Consider the following 13,528-nt stretch of genomic DNA (forward strand, 5'->3'; position numbering starts at 1 on the left):
GCACCCACTGCCCAATGAGCTACTTCTCTCCTCTTGTTTCCAGGTAACAACAGCCGCAACCACACTGTATAAATACAGTACTTGGGATGCCTTGACTCCACTAACTCAATTGAGTCAATGGAGACAAGGCATCTGAATGGTGCCACTATAGCACTGAAGGGCTATATTGGTTTAGTCCTACAGCACTCAACTTAGAATGTTCAAAAAAAAGTTTGAGGAAGATCATGCAGCAAAAAAGGGCAGGGGGGAAAGCGGCACTGTAGGAAGCACTATGGACATTTTAAACAGCACACCACAGCAATTCAGAAACGCAACGAAGGGGTAGAAAACAGAAAGAAAGCAGTTTCCCTCAAAAGCGGCTCAACCATGCTTTACTGACCCGACGCAAGTGGGTTTGTATGACAAGTAAATAAATTCCGCTAGCAGCTAGTTACTAAAATGGGTCTGTCTGAAATGACAGAAAAAATCCATTAACAACCAGTTACTAAAACGGAATACAAAGGCAGTTTCAAAAGGGCCAATATTTTAACATCTGTAAGAACTACACAAGCATAGGAACAGAATTCCTCTTACATAATTCACATGTAAATAACACAAAAGGCAAGATCACAGAGACTGTGGTTTCAATTTAAGAACTGTAGTCTAATTTGAAAGGCTGAGAGCCAATGGTCTGACAGAGTACAGCTCTTATTTCAGTGTATATATTTTTGGTAGCTGCAAACTGTAGGGAATGAGAGATGCTTTAATTAGCAGAAGTCTTATTGGATGTTTCACCGCTTTATGTAAATTAGATTTAACATTGACTTGGCCCTTAGTTTAAAGTTTATTTTATTTAAATAATAGGAAAAAAGAGGAAGTTACTTGGACTAAAAACTGTTCACCGAAGCACACACAGAATTACACTATATACAGCAGGAATACTAGCAGCAAGTGGGTGAATAGGGACTTTTGTGATAATCTGAAAGAACTGGAAATCAAGATCTCTCTTAGAAAAGGCTAAGTACCATAGTTTTGTAAAAATGTTATAGTAGGAACGGTATCAGTTCACCCTGTATTACATCCGTAGCTATTCACACCATACAGGTATGAACACAGCTTATATAAATAGTTCTCTTATTCTAATGCTATTTCTGCATTTGTCATAAAAATGTCAAAGATAGGTTGGGTCTGGATTGGTTTCTAAAGGACAGTGAGTAAAATCAAAGAGAAAACACTAGCAATTCATTTATCATGCAGTACAAAGATTTACGTAAATGGTCCCATAGAAGTCTGGCCCATGAGATTAAGGTTCTTTCAGACGTACCAATACTAACTTAGCTTGACCTTTGCTAAGCATAAGGCTGATGCTGGCCAATGTTCAGAGTACCTGAAAATATTGGTTAGGCATTATAAGTGGAGCAGGAAATTAACTGGCCCTGGAAAGGTATTTTGGGGGAAAGAACAGAGCAAATAGTCCCCAAGAAATCTCTCCCCATCCCTCTGGCATTGCTGCTATGCAACTTTTACTGCAATCTGAGGCTGGAAGTGCCACTCTGTATGGGAAACAGCTGCTGTACAGTGGCACAAAAATTGGCCCAGAGCAGAAGGCAGCAAACTCGCAATATTGTGTTATCTGAAAGTGATCCTTTATTAAGAAGTTTTGGTCTTTATGTAAAGTGGCAGTCAACACCATTCTGAGAAGTGCAGCACTAAAGAGACCTATTACAGTGGATAAAAAGAGTCTTTTGTATTCTTGCCCTTGTCCACCCCCCAAAGGAAAACAGCTCACGTGCATACAACACTCACTTCTCTTTTGAACTTTACTACAGCTGCTGTGACTATAAAATTACATCATGTAAATCATTACAGCACTTTTCCACACATGCAAAACAACTAATTTCCTGATTTCTTTTTTCTTTGAGTAGTGCATCATCAAGGCCACGGTGTATGAACAAAAGTCTCTCTCCACTTGTTTCCATGTCCATATCAGATTCAATTAACTCACATCACGTGCTAGAAAATTGAAACAGAAATATTCGTTAGAATCATGCTCTTAAATCTGCATTGCTTTTTTAAAAAACTTCTAAAATTATTCTACTAAATTATTATTCCAAAACTGATGAAAAACGCCACACAGCACAGGAACTGTATCAGCTGATGATCACAACCACATTAACCCCCAAACCTGTTAGTAGATTATGAATGTTATTTTACATATATAATTAAAACACAAATTAATACACGACTGAGATCATCCCTCTGCCTCTTGTTAACAAATGCAAACAAAAATATATTTACTTTTTTCATATATGGTTAAGTACCATTTTTGCATTCTTAAAAAAAACCTTTGTTGGTTTTAAAGGTGCCTCTGGACTCTAAATTTGTTCTATGCTGTAGTAAATTACTGCTAAGGTAGAAGAGTCCTGTTCCTTTTACTTGTTCTGCTTGATTACAGTTGTAACACCATTTACTGCCCCAGCCAGCGAATCTTTTCATTTTGCACTGATATAATCCAAGTGAGTAAATGATTCATGAGCTTAATGAAATGATTTGAAAACCAGAAAAAGATTAGTAGAATATCATAACTAAATTTCCACTGCTGTTATAAAATACCTGAAAATCTAGCCAGTCATTAAACTATATTTCATAGAACTGCATTGTATAAACTAAGACAATAAAACAGGAAACGTCCCCAATCTGATAATCTTAACAAATGCACCAGGTATGGTTATACACTAAAACTTCCATTTTAATGGGATGTGTGATGACTTGTCCCTTGGCTCTGGAGTCAACATTCCATCTACACAGATGTTAACTAGGCCACAATGGCATGTCTTTCCAATGCTTGACCAGTAAACAAAAAAATATTCTTATTTCTTGCAATATCTGCATTCTGCATAGCCTGGTAAAGCTTTCACTTGCATTGGGACTGCATTCACCATTCAGCCATGAAGCATACTGAGGCCTTCAACAAGGTACAATCTTGCATCACAAGATTTTTTAGAGGGATAAAAGTGGATAACCTCAAGTATGATGGACACTCTGGAGGAAGGGTAAGATATAAGAGTGATAACATGCCAAAGAACGGTGCACAAAGGCACTGGCTCACTGGCATGGGCTGTAACAGAAGCAATAGGGTGCACAAGCAACTGAAGACACATCAACTATTTTCCAGGAAATAGTAAGCATATTGGCCCTGTGTCTTTCACATGAGCACAGAGATATTTCCATTTTCAACTTCTGACTGAAACCTTCACATGTAATCCTCCAGAGGATCCACTAACCTGCAAATAAAGCTTTTCAGGAAATACAAGAGGCTACCCTGGAGAAAGAAAAGGGCTTTCAAGTGGAAGTCAGCATATGTTCCTGTGGATCCCATACAAAGTATTTCTACTTTTACTGCATTGGGAGCAGGCTGCAAATTTAGAATCACAAATTTCAATTACCTTCCAACAGAATCTAGTACAGGAAGTTGACTATAGATCAAGCTGATGAACTATTCAGAATTACCTCATTGATGAATTCCTTGAATGACTAAAATCTAATTACTTGCTAGTTAGATTTCAGTGTAGGATTAATTAATCTAGACTTTTCATAATGGGGTAGTGAAACAAAAGTTAATGAAGTATTAGGTAAATAACAAATCATTAAATGAATTAAATTTGATTATTTCATTATTTTCCACTATTCTTTTAGTAGAATAATAAGAAAACCAGTAAATTTTCTTTGCATTATGTGATTGCATTATGTGATTTTTGGTTTTATTAATTCATTTATCAATTGCACTCTCTACCATAAGGCACTCAAGGTGATATACAACTGTTAAAAGCATAAACCAAAGATGTATTCCTAGATTTATTTACTTATATCCCGCCCTTCTTTCCCAATAGGGACCCACAGTGGCTTACATGTTTCTCCTCTCCTCTGTTTCATCCTCACAACAACCCTGTGAGGTAGGTTATGCTGAAAGCATGTGAGTGGGCCAAGGTCACCCAGCAAGCTTCCATAGCAGCATGAGGATTCAAACCTGGGTTCCCCAGATCCTTGGCCAACACTTTAACTACTATGCTATGCTGGCCCTCAATCAATATGTAGGTATATTAATGGCCTACTGGACAGATTCAATGAGATCTAATAAAAGAGTTTTCAGTGCAAGTTTTTCAGTGGTTGAAAACCCATTCCTCTGAGTGTACCAAGAAACCCGGAGGAAGGGATAGGTTTCCTTATGTTATCTATGGCTTTGAAACAGGCAAAAACAGCACACATCCCTTCTCTTAAATTGGGGCTCAGCAATTCACAAAGAACTTGGTATGTATGCCTGTGTGTTAATTTTTGTGCTACTGGGCATATTTCATTACCTGAGGATGAGGGACATTAGCCCCAGCAAATTAATTTGCAAACTCTTAGTAGCAGCAATAAAATTCAGCATGCAACTCAAGTATGAAAAGTGTGGGATATTGCCATTCCAAGCAAAAGAATTGTTGCAATTTATATCAGTAAATTTTGACTACAGGGCCAATTTTATGATGAAATAAACAAGATTTGTCTCAATGGGATGGGAACTGTACAAGTACCACACCATTATCATGTACTCACAGTTTATTAAAAATAACAAAAAATCTAAAGCACCTATTGAAAAAAATGTGATCAATAAATAAAAGCACTCACCATCATTCTAACATTACTCCTTTTGCATCTTTGAAAAACCAAGCAAAGGTTAGTAGTTAGATAAACAAACAAACACTTAGAAACAGCTTAGCTTCCATAATGTTAGCACAGATTAGTTTTAAGACTACTTTCCAGCATGCCAGAATTTCATTTAGTAATGTGAAAGTAATTAGAGGGTCATTACTGATGTGTCTCCCCAGTTCAAGTATAACCAGCGACTGTTCTGCTTTTATATCACCTTAAGTGGATTTTTTTTCTCAAGATGGATCAAATTAGGAACTAAGACACCCAAAAATATTACAAAAAAGAAGAGTGTAGCCTAACAACAGCCATGCTTCCCATGCAGATAGAAATTTCAACATTAGTACCCCATGCAGAAGACAGTTTTAATATCTATATTCTACGAGAAACATCCATTTGGCCAAGAAACTTATAAAAAACCACTATGCTACTGATACCCTAAATCCACCACTAGGGATCTCCAAATGCCTAAAGCTACCAGTAAGAGATCAATAAACATCCAGTGACACAAGATCATGGATCATTTCATTTTTTAATATATATATATATATTTATGTTTAAGCAAGATCAACAGTGAGTCACTGGCCTGGTTTAGAAATCAAAGCCAAGTCCCTGAAACACAGTAAAATTTTCAATAATTACCTACCATTTAGTGGTTCTTCTACAGCTTTCTGTAAAATATTTAAAATATGTGTGTGTACATATATATGTATATATATAAAGCCTTTTGTCTAGTTTCGATCTTCAAACTTAAATAACTCTAATTGACATATACAGTAAATAGTGATTCTACGAAACAAATATAAGAAGTAACAGATTGTTAATAACATTAGTATGATAGATAGATTATTGACAGGATTTGTTATTTTATGATCAACGCCACTAATGACGACATTCTTGCCTCCTCAGAAAGCACGTCAATGACAATATCATTGCTTGGAAATCTGACTGCATACACAAAGTAAAGACCACCAAGAAAAAGAACAGTATTTTGTGGCTTCATGTCTACAGTGAATGACTAGACATACATATGGCTTATCCGGTAACAAACTACCTGAATGCAGAAACTTTTTATAAAAGCTAATGGAGCCTTCCTCAGCTTCAATCTTGTTTTTTTAAAAATCAAAATATTTAATGCCTATACCAGGAGTTTAGAAGAACCACCTTTTAAAACCCAACCTAAATTGCAACCTGAATTTCTTTCTATTTTGCTGCATGTTATTATAATTTTAGTACCAAGGGAAAAGCACATAATTATTCTGCCATCAAACAACACTTAACTACACTTAATGCAGTCATGGAGCTGATCATTCAAACTTATTTTTAAAAGGTCTATTTAGATTTCAAACTTTTGCTCCCAACTGCTACTCCAATCCTGATTTCATTATATGTATAATGTGCCACAGATAAGTTACAGAACCTAGGAACATCATGAACCCAGTACAGGCTAAGAGAGAAAGATTTCACATGTGACTTATATGCACATCTAAACATCTAAGCTGTGGAGTCCTGTGAGCAAAAAATCTACTTTGTGAGCTATTGGCATTAAAGTTGTGAGCAAACAATTTGGCTACTGCATAAATTAGTTTGCTCTGGAGCTATTCTTTCTGAGCTAAGACAAAAATGTGTGAGGTGTAGGCTAAAAAACTGTGAGCTAGCTCACACTAGTTCAGCTTAGAGGGAACAGTACTTGTGATCTAACATTTTAAAAAAAGTTTCATTGCCCAGTTTCATACAACTATATTAACAAGGAAACCTTATACAGCAGTAAGGTTTGAAGCAATAAAGTGTGGTGATACAGTTTACCACTGATTAAAGGATCACAATATATACCATTAAAATGTATTTTGTCAAATCAGTTTTTCATCTTTTAAACTCACTTATCTATCCCTTTCATATTCATCCAGAGATCTGGGAGTCATATTTTAAAAACCTGTTTGTTACTCTAAGTGAAATTCTTACTTCTGAGATACTTGAACCAGATGGCCCTCTTCCTAATTGACCTGAGGTGACCCCTTCTCAAGTTGAAGGCTTGATCCACTGCCTCCACTAAGGGTAGGCCCCTGGAGCAAAACTTATCCCAAATGAATTATCCAAATGAATTATCCAAATGAAATCCATCTTGGTGGGCAGAGATCCTAGCTCTGATGTTTTTGCAAATAAACATGTCTGGAGTCTTCCCAAAATTTTGGAGGCACACAATAATAGTTCTGAAGGGTCAACGCTCGGACCCAAGCTGCAATCATCCAATCAGTTTATTATCGTGGTTGGGCAAATTGCACTCTTCATATTTGCTAGATGCCTTAACTGATTGGCTTGAACAGGGTGATATTCTGGGCCAGGAGCAGATAGGGTTCTGAAGGGGTAGTTCAACCTTTGACCATTATCTTGTTCTGTATCATCTGATAGAAAAATACACAAATTTCCCAAATGGCAGCCTTTACATATGATTTATTGAGCTGAAAGGGATATTTGATACTCTGGGAAATGCTGCGACACACCATAATTGATAAAAGGATCCTATGCAGCAACTTCATGCAGACCTTACAGCTCAGGTCCACTGGACTATGGAAGCGAGCTGACTGAACCATTTAATCTAGATAAAGGGGTTGGGCAGGGCTGACTTTTGGCCCCTTTTTTGTTCAACCTATATATGAATGATCTTTTGACTTTCTTTAATGAGTTTTGTTGTCCACCCCATTTAGCCAACTGCAATATTCCAGTTCTTCTTTATGTTGATGACACTGCTCTGCTCTCTCGGACAAGAGTCCTGGGCGACTTCAGTGTCCATGCCGATGACGCGACCTCCACGCAGGCAATGGATCTGGTGTCGTCCATGGTGGCGCTAGGACTCTCCCAATGTGTCACAGCACCCACTCACCAAGCTGAGCACACGCTTGATTTGATCTTCAAGGCGGGGGTTATAGTAGACCGCATTATGGCTACAGCCATTCCATGGTTGGACCACCATGTTCTAAAGGCCTGTGTGCCTAGACCCTGTTTGGGTGGCGAGCCTATTTTAGCTTGCCCATGGAGCCAAATGGACCCAATTCAGTTCCAAATGGCCCTGCAGGATCCGATGCCCCCTGGCAGCTCGCTGGATGATCTTGTCGAGGATTGGCAAAGCCAACTCTCGGCGGCCATCGATGAGATAGCTCCTCGATGCCCTCTGCACCCCCGCTCAAAACTCACTCCATGGTATACACAGGAGCTGAGGGAGATGAAGCGGGAGAGTAGATGGCTAGAGAGACAGTGGTGTCACGCTCGCAATGGAGCATCAAGAGCATCTTATAGGAGTTTATGAGATCCTATGAGATGGCAGTCAAAGCCACAAAAAGAGAATATTATGCGGCCACGATTGCATCTGCAAGCTCTCACCCAGCCCAATTATTTAGAACAATTCGGTCTCTTACAACTTTGCCACAGGGCAGACTAAACGATAAGGAATTGGAAATTGGCTGTGAGGCTTTTGCAAGCTATTTTGCAGATAAAGTCCTGTCGCTCCTCCATGACCTCCCCGCCATAGTTGAAACAGTAGCAGAACTCGAGGCCCCATGCACGTCTTCTGGTCAAGTTCTGGATTATTTCATTCCACTCAGCCTAGAGAAGGTTGACAAACTACTCTCAGCTGTTCGCCCGACCACTTGTAGCCTCGACCCGTGCCCATCATGGCTAATTAAAGCTGGCCGTGAGGGGTTATGAGGCGCACTAAGGGAGATTATCAGCAAGTCCCTCGTTGAGGGACTGCTCCCTGGTGCTTTGAAGGAGACAATGGGCCATCCCCTCTTTAAAAAAAACCATCCGTGGATCCGGTGGAATTGGCCAACTACTGGCTGGTATTCAATTTGCCCTATTTGGGCAAATTGATTGAGAGGGCGGTGGCGATTCAGCTGCAGGGTTTTTTGGATGACGCCTCCATACTAGATCCCTTCCAGTCCAGCTTCCGACCAGGTCATGGGACACAGACGACCCTGGTCACCCTCACAGATGATCTCCGGAGGCATCTGGATCAGGGCGGTACAGCAGTGTTGTTGTTGTTAGTCCTGTCGGCGGCGTTCAACACAGTCGACCATCAACTACTGACCAACAGCGGAATTCAGGGGTTTGCCTTGCAGTGGCTCTCCTCATTCCTGCAGGGTCAGGGACAAAGGGTGGCAGTTGGGGAACAGCTATCCGGAAAGCACCCACTAATCTATATGCACCCCCTTGCCCAGATTACCCAGAGGTACGGACTGGGTTGTCACCAGTATGCTGATGACACCCAGCTCTATCTGTTGTTGGACAGCCAGTCAGACTCTAGTCGGGGAGATCTGGATCTGGAGTTGAAAACCGTGGCTGGTTGGTTAAGACTGAGTCGATTGAAATTGAATCCGACAAAGACAGAGGTCCTGTGCCTGAGTCGGAGTGGGACAGGGTTAGGGATCCCTCTCCCAACCTTCAATGGGGTGCCGTTGGTGCCAGCGCCGGAGGTTAGGAGCTTGGGATTGCTCCTGGATGCCTCCCTAATGATGGAGGCTCAGGTAGCAGCCACTGCCAAGTCAGCCTTTTACTATCTACAGTTGATCAGGCAGTTGGTTCCCTTCCTTGAATGCAATGACCTGGCAACAGTGATCCATGCAATGGTCACCTCAAGACTGGATTACTGTAATGCTCTCTACATGGGGCTGCCCTTGTCTCAAATCCAGAAGCTGCAGCTGGTGCAGAACGCAGCGGCGAGGCTGTTGCTGTGTCTTCCTGTGTGGGAACACATCCAGCCCACCCTAAAAGCGCTGCACTGGTTGCCTATAGCATACCGGATTCAGTTCAAGGTGCTGGTTCTTACCTTTAAAGCCCTAAATGGTCAGGGACCTACTTACCTAAGGGACCACCTTTCCCCACATGTCCCCAAGAGAGCACTAAGATCGGGATCCCAAAATCACCTGGTGATCGGATGCCCAACTGAGATTGATTTAATACAATAATTGGTTTTTTGCTTATATATACTGCTTTGTAGGCTTCTGTACATTATGAGTGCTTTATAAAGTTTGATGAAGTTTTTGAAGAAGAGCCATCAAAACGAAGATTGAAATCCAGAGTCTTTGTCTTTGTACTACTTATTCTGTACTACCTATGTACTTGTGCATTACATGATGTATTTTGCTGTCACTGACTACATATAGTTTCTTGTTACTCCTTGTTAGTACAGTGTTATCTTGTTATATAAACATTTTTCCTGCTGTTTATATTACTCGAGCACCCTTTGGTCTGCGTTATTTATGCAGTTTTTGTTTGTTTCATGATCCTGTGTACTGTGTTATCATACTTGTTTGGCATGAGCTCCCGGATGACATCAGGGCCCTGCAGGACCTTTTACAGTTCTGCAGGGCCTGTAAAATGGAGCTCTTCCACCAGGCTTTTAAGTAGGGTGCCACTTTTAACATCCTGGCCCTGGCCCTAACATTACCATCAGCACCAACAACCTGGCACGAGCCTGGATCAGGGTGATGGGTGACCGTCTATTGCTGAGAGATTGATGCCATCTGATAATAACATTTGTTGAAGCTACAATTTTATATATTGTGATTTTAATTAATTTGGGTTTTACTATATGTCAGTGTTTTAACAGATATATTCTATAAATATAGTGAGCCGCCCTGAGCCTGCCTCGGTGGGGAGGTGCGGGATATAATTTTAAAAAATAAAATAAAGAGTTGGTTTGCAGAGATCATTAAAGATTTTCTCAGAATACTGTATTAAGGAAGGCCTGAAAATAAACTACCAGAAAACTAAAGTAGTTGTTAATTACTTATCACCCAATAGACAAAGGAGTAAAAAAATGCAACAGCTAGAGTTTAGTTTTCTGGGAGAAAGCTGCGCACTGGCGCGATCACACCGGAGGAATCCGCATGCAGCCCATGGCAAACCATTTGCCAGTAGGTTGTCCCAGGTACTTTTTTAATGCGCATCTTCGGCAGGACGCCACAGGTTCGCCACAGGAACGCTATGCCTCCCAGATGTTCCGCTGTGATTGCGGCGGAAAACTCTGCAGGAGAATCGTGCCTTCAGCGTGGCAAATGCTCCATGTGACCGGGGCCCTATTATCCTTTATGGAGTAGCCATAAGGATTGTCTTGGTAAATGAAAACAATTATCTTCTTTTATATTTTCTGAGAAAATTATTAAACATTCCTCACTGTGTGGCCGGTGTGGCACACAGTCCTCACTGTGTGTCCCTCGAGGCAAGGGCTTGGTTACAAGAGTTAAGAATTGAGCAGCAAGGCCTACCTGGCACTCCTGAAAGAAGACTCTTATAGGTCAATGTGATTTAAGACTGTCTTTGAGAAACTGTTAGCTCTTAATGTTAACCTGGATACTATCCAGGCCCTAGGCTTTCATGCAGCACTTGCTTTGGTGAGAAATCATAAAATTAACCAATCACCAAAGCTCTGCCTTTAAAGTACAACGTACATGTTCATTCCAATTTTTCTTATTCCACCTCCAAAATTTCTTCCCTCCTACATCTATCTGTTGTCTTCTCAAAGCCTGTTAAGAGTATTCATTCTGGCCAGACTAAATGCTCATTCCTTGGCAGTTATGAGGGGTAAGTTCATGCATTTACCTTATTCAGAATGAATCTGCTCCTGTCCCTTAGGTAAGATCAACATGACAGCACATATCCTTCTGGAGTGTCCTTTGTATGCTAATCTCAGGAGGCATTATATTTTACCATGTTTGCAAGTTCATTCAGACGTATATTCCTATGACTTAGTTACCTTTTTACTTTCTGACAGGGATCCAAAAAGAACTCTAGCTGTTGCATTTTTTTACTCCTTTGTCTATTGGGTGATAAGTAATTAACAACAACTATCCACTGCTCAAGATCAATGTTATTATAAAACTTTTACCGGAGAAAAGGAAAGGAAATCACTTTTCTATGTATAACTGAAGAATTCTTGTATATAGCCAAGAAAGATTATTCAGAATTTTAAAACTGGAATATCCATTCTTCTCTACCATACCAACAGTTGTAAGAGGTATGCAGAAACAACTCTGTAGGACTTCATAAGTAGAAGGACAAAATGGGCTATTCCTTCTTTAAAATAATAGATTTTAGAACATTTATCATGAATTCGAAAGTCCTGCCATATGTTATTTTGTGTTAAATGAATACTTGCCCACATACTGCAAGCAAGGGGCACCACAGCTGGGTCAGGCATTAATACTCCAAATTATCTAAACATGGTTAGGGAACCGCAAGTGAGAGACACAATCTAGCAGGCATCCTGCCCCCTATGGTTCGCTTTAAACATTATGTAGCACAGTGATACTCGGGAGCCACATGTGACTCTTTGATATACCATCTGGTTCTTCTGATCACTGTTCCTTGATGTGGCACCTGCCACATGTTCCAGGAAAGATAGTAAAGCTATTGCCTGGTAGGGCTTGTCATTGGCATGTGGATCCCACCTTAGAATAGTCACCGGTGCATGCACTGAAAGACAGGTAAGCTGCAGGCCTCGTGCCAGGGATGGAAGTAAAAGGTCCATTCTTTCCAACAACACCCTACCCTACTCTGCAGCCTCCACACTTTCATCCCAACACGAGTGGTTGTCAGGAGTAAAACAAGCTAGCCACAGAGAAAAGAGAGTGCAACCACCACAGCAGCTACCAGGAACACAGCTATCTGGCCACAGCAGAGTATTCTTCTTTTACTCCCCCTTTTCCATGACCAGCTTGGTCTCCTCCAATCTCACTCTCTTATCTGAATTGCCTCAAGCTAAGCAGAGAATGAAGAGGCATACAGTGAAGCCCTTCTCCTCATTCCAGATACACAAGGGCTGCTCAGGTTCTACAGTGGTAGGGATAGGTAACCCTACATGCTCAGAGCTATTTGGTAATTAAACCGGTTACAGCTAAACATTTCATATTAGCTACATGTTTATATTGTGGGCTGGGGACCAAGGCATACAAGAACAATGTGCTCTTTTGGTTGATGGAAAATGCAAGGCTCTTTGTGATCTGCAAAGTACCACTGATGTAGCATAATGTCTACACCAGCACTAACCATAGCTGCAGCTAGAGCTGCTCTTGTAATCAGTTTCAAACCAAGGTATGAAGAGGATTTGCAAACCCTAATTAGAAATAAATCTGATCAGTATGAATGTAGAACTCACACTTCACCAGTGTTGAAGCAAGCTATGAAAGAAAGGAGGGGATTTGTTTCAAGAAGGAGCACAGGAAGGAGGGTTGAGATTTTGGGAATGTAACTGCATCACTCCCGGTCCTCCTTCATAACCGGACAGTTTCCAAAGACTACAACCCATAGTACAATGTCTCAATGTTTTGTTTTTCAATTTGCCTGCTTGTGTTGAAGGGGGTCATTTCAGCTCTCTTCATTGGTCACTATGAAAACAGGTTGCTTACCTGTAACTGATGATCTTCGAGTGGTCATCTGTGCAGTACCACACATGGGTTGGGCGCCTGCGCACGACCTCGACCAGAGAAACATCTAGAGCTTTGCCTCATAAAGCTTTTGGCGGGCTCTCTTCCCACCCTGGGGAGCAGGCACGTACTGCACATGCCTGGAGTGAGGGAGAGAGCCACCTCCCACTCAGTTCCTTTGACCCCTACCGGTAAGTCCCATTAATCCAAAGAAAGGTGAATAGGAGAGGCCAGCAGTGGGGAAGGCTGGGTGGAATTGTGGTATTGCACAGATGACCACTTGAAGATCATCAGTTACAGGTAAGCAACCTGTTTATCTTCGTCGTGGTCTCTGTGCAGTCCCACACATGGGTGATTACAAGAGCTGAACCAGTTGGAGGAGGGAGCTGGCAGCTGCAAGAGACACAAAGAATACTAGTTAAGACACAGCATCATCAGCA

The 13,528-nt window shown here is 41.0% G+C and overlaps 1 protein-coding gene across 1 annotated transcript in view; it reads right to left on the bottom strand.

Annotated features, from left to right (window-relative positions):
- Positions 1-443: 443 nt before the first annotated feature.
- CD47 (CD47 molecule) overlaps positions 444-13,528 on the bottom strand; it is a 98,958-nt gene continuing 85,873 nt past the window's right edge. Inside the window, exons 9-10 of the mRNA XM_015424527.1 lie at positions 5,315-5,339; positions 444-1,992 (exon numbers count right to left, since the gene is read on the bottom strand). Coding sequence (XP_015280013.1) covers positions 1,976-1,992; positions 5,315-5,339 — 42 coding nt within the window. The 3' untranslated portion in view covers positions 444-1,975. The remainder of the gene's footprint in view (positions 1,993-5,314; positions 5,340-13,528) is intronic.

This window comes from Gekko japonicus, unplaced genomic scaffold (assembly GCF_001447785.1).
Source record: "Gekko japonicus isolate JY-2015 unplaced genomic scaffold, Gekko_japonicus_V1.1 scaffold187, whole genome shotgun sequence".
Lineage (NCBI taxonomy): Eukaryota > Metazoa > Chordata > Lepidosauria > Squamata > Gekkonidae > Gekko > Gekko japonicus.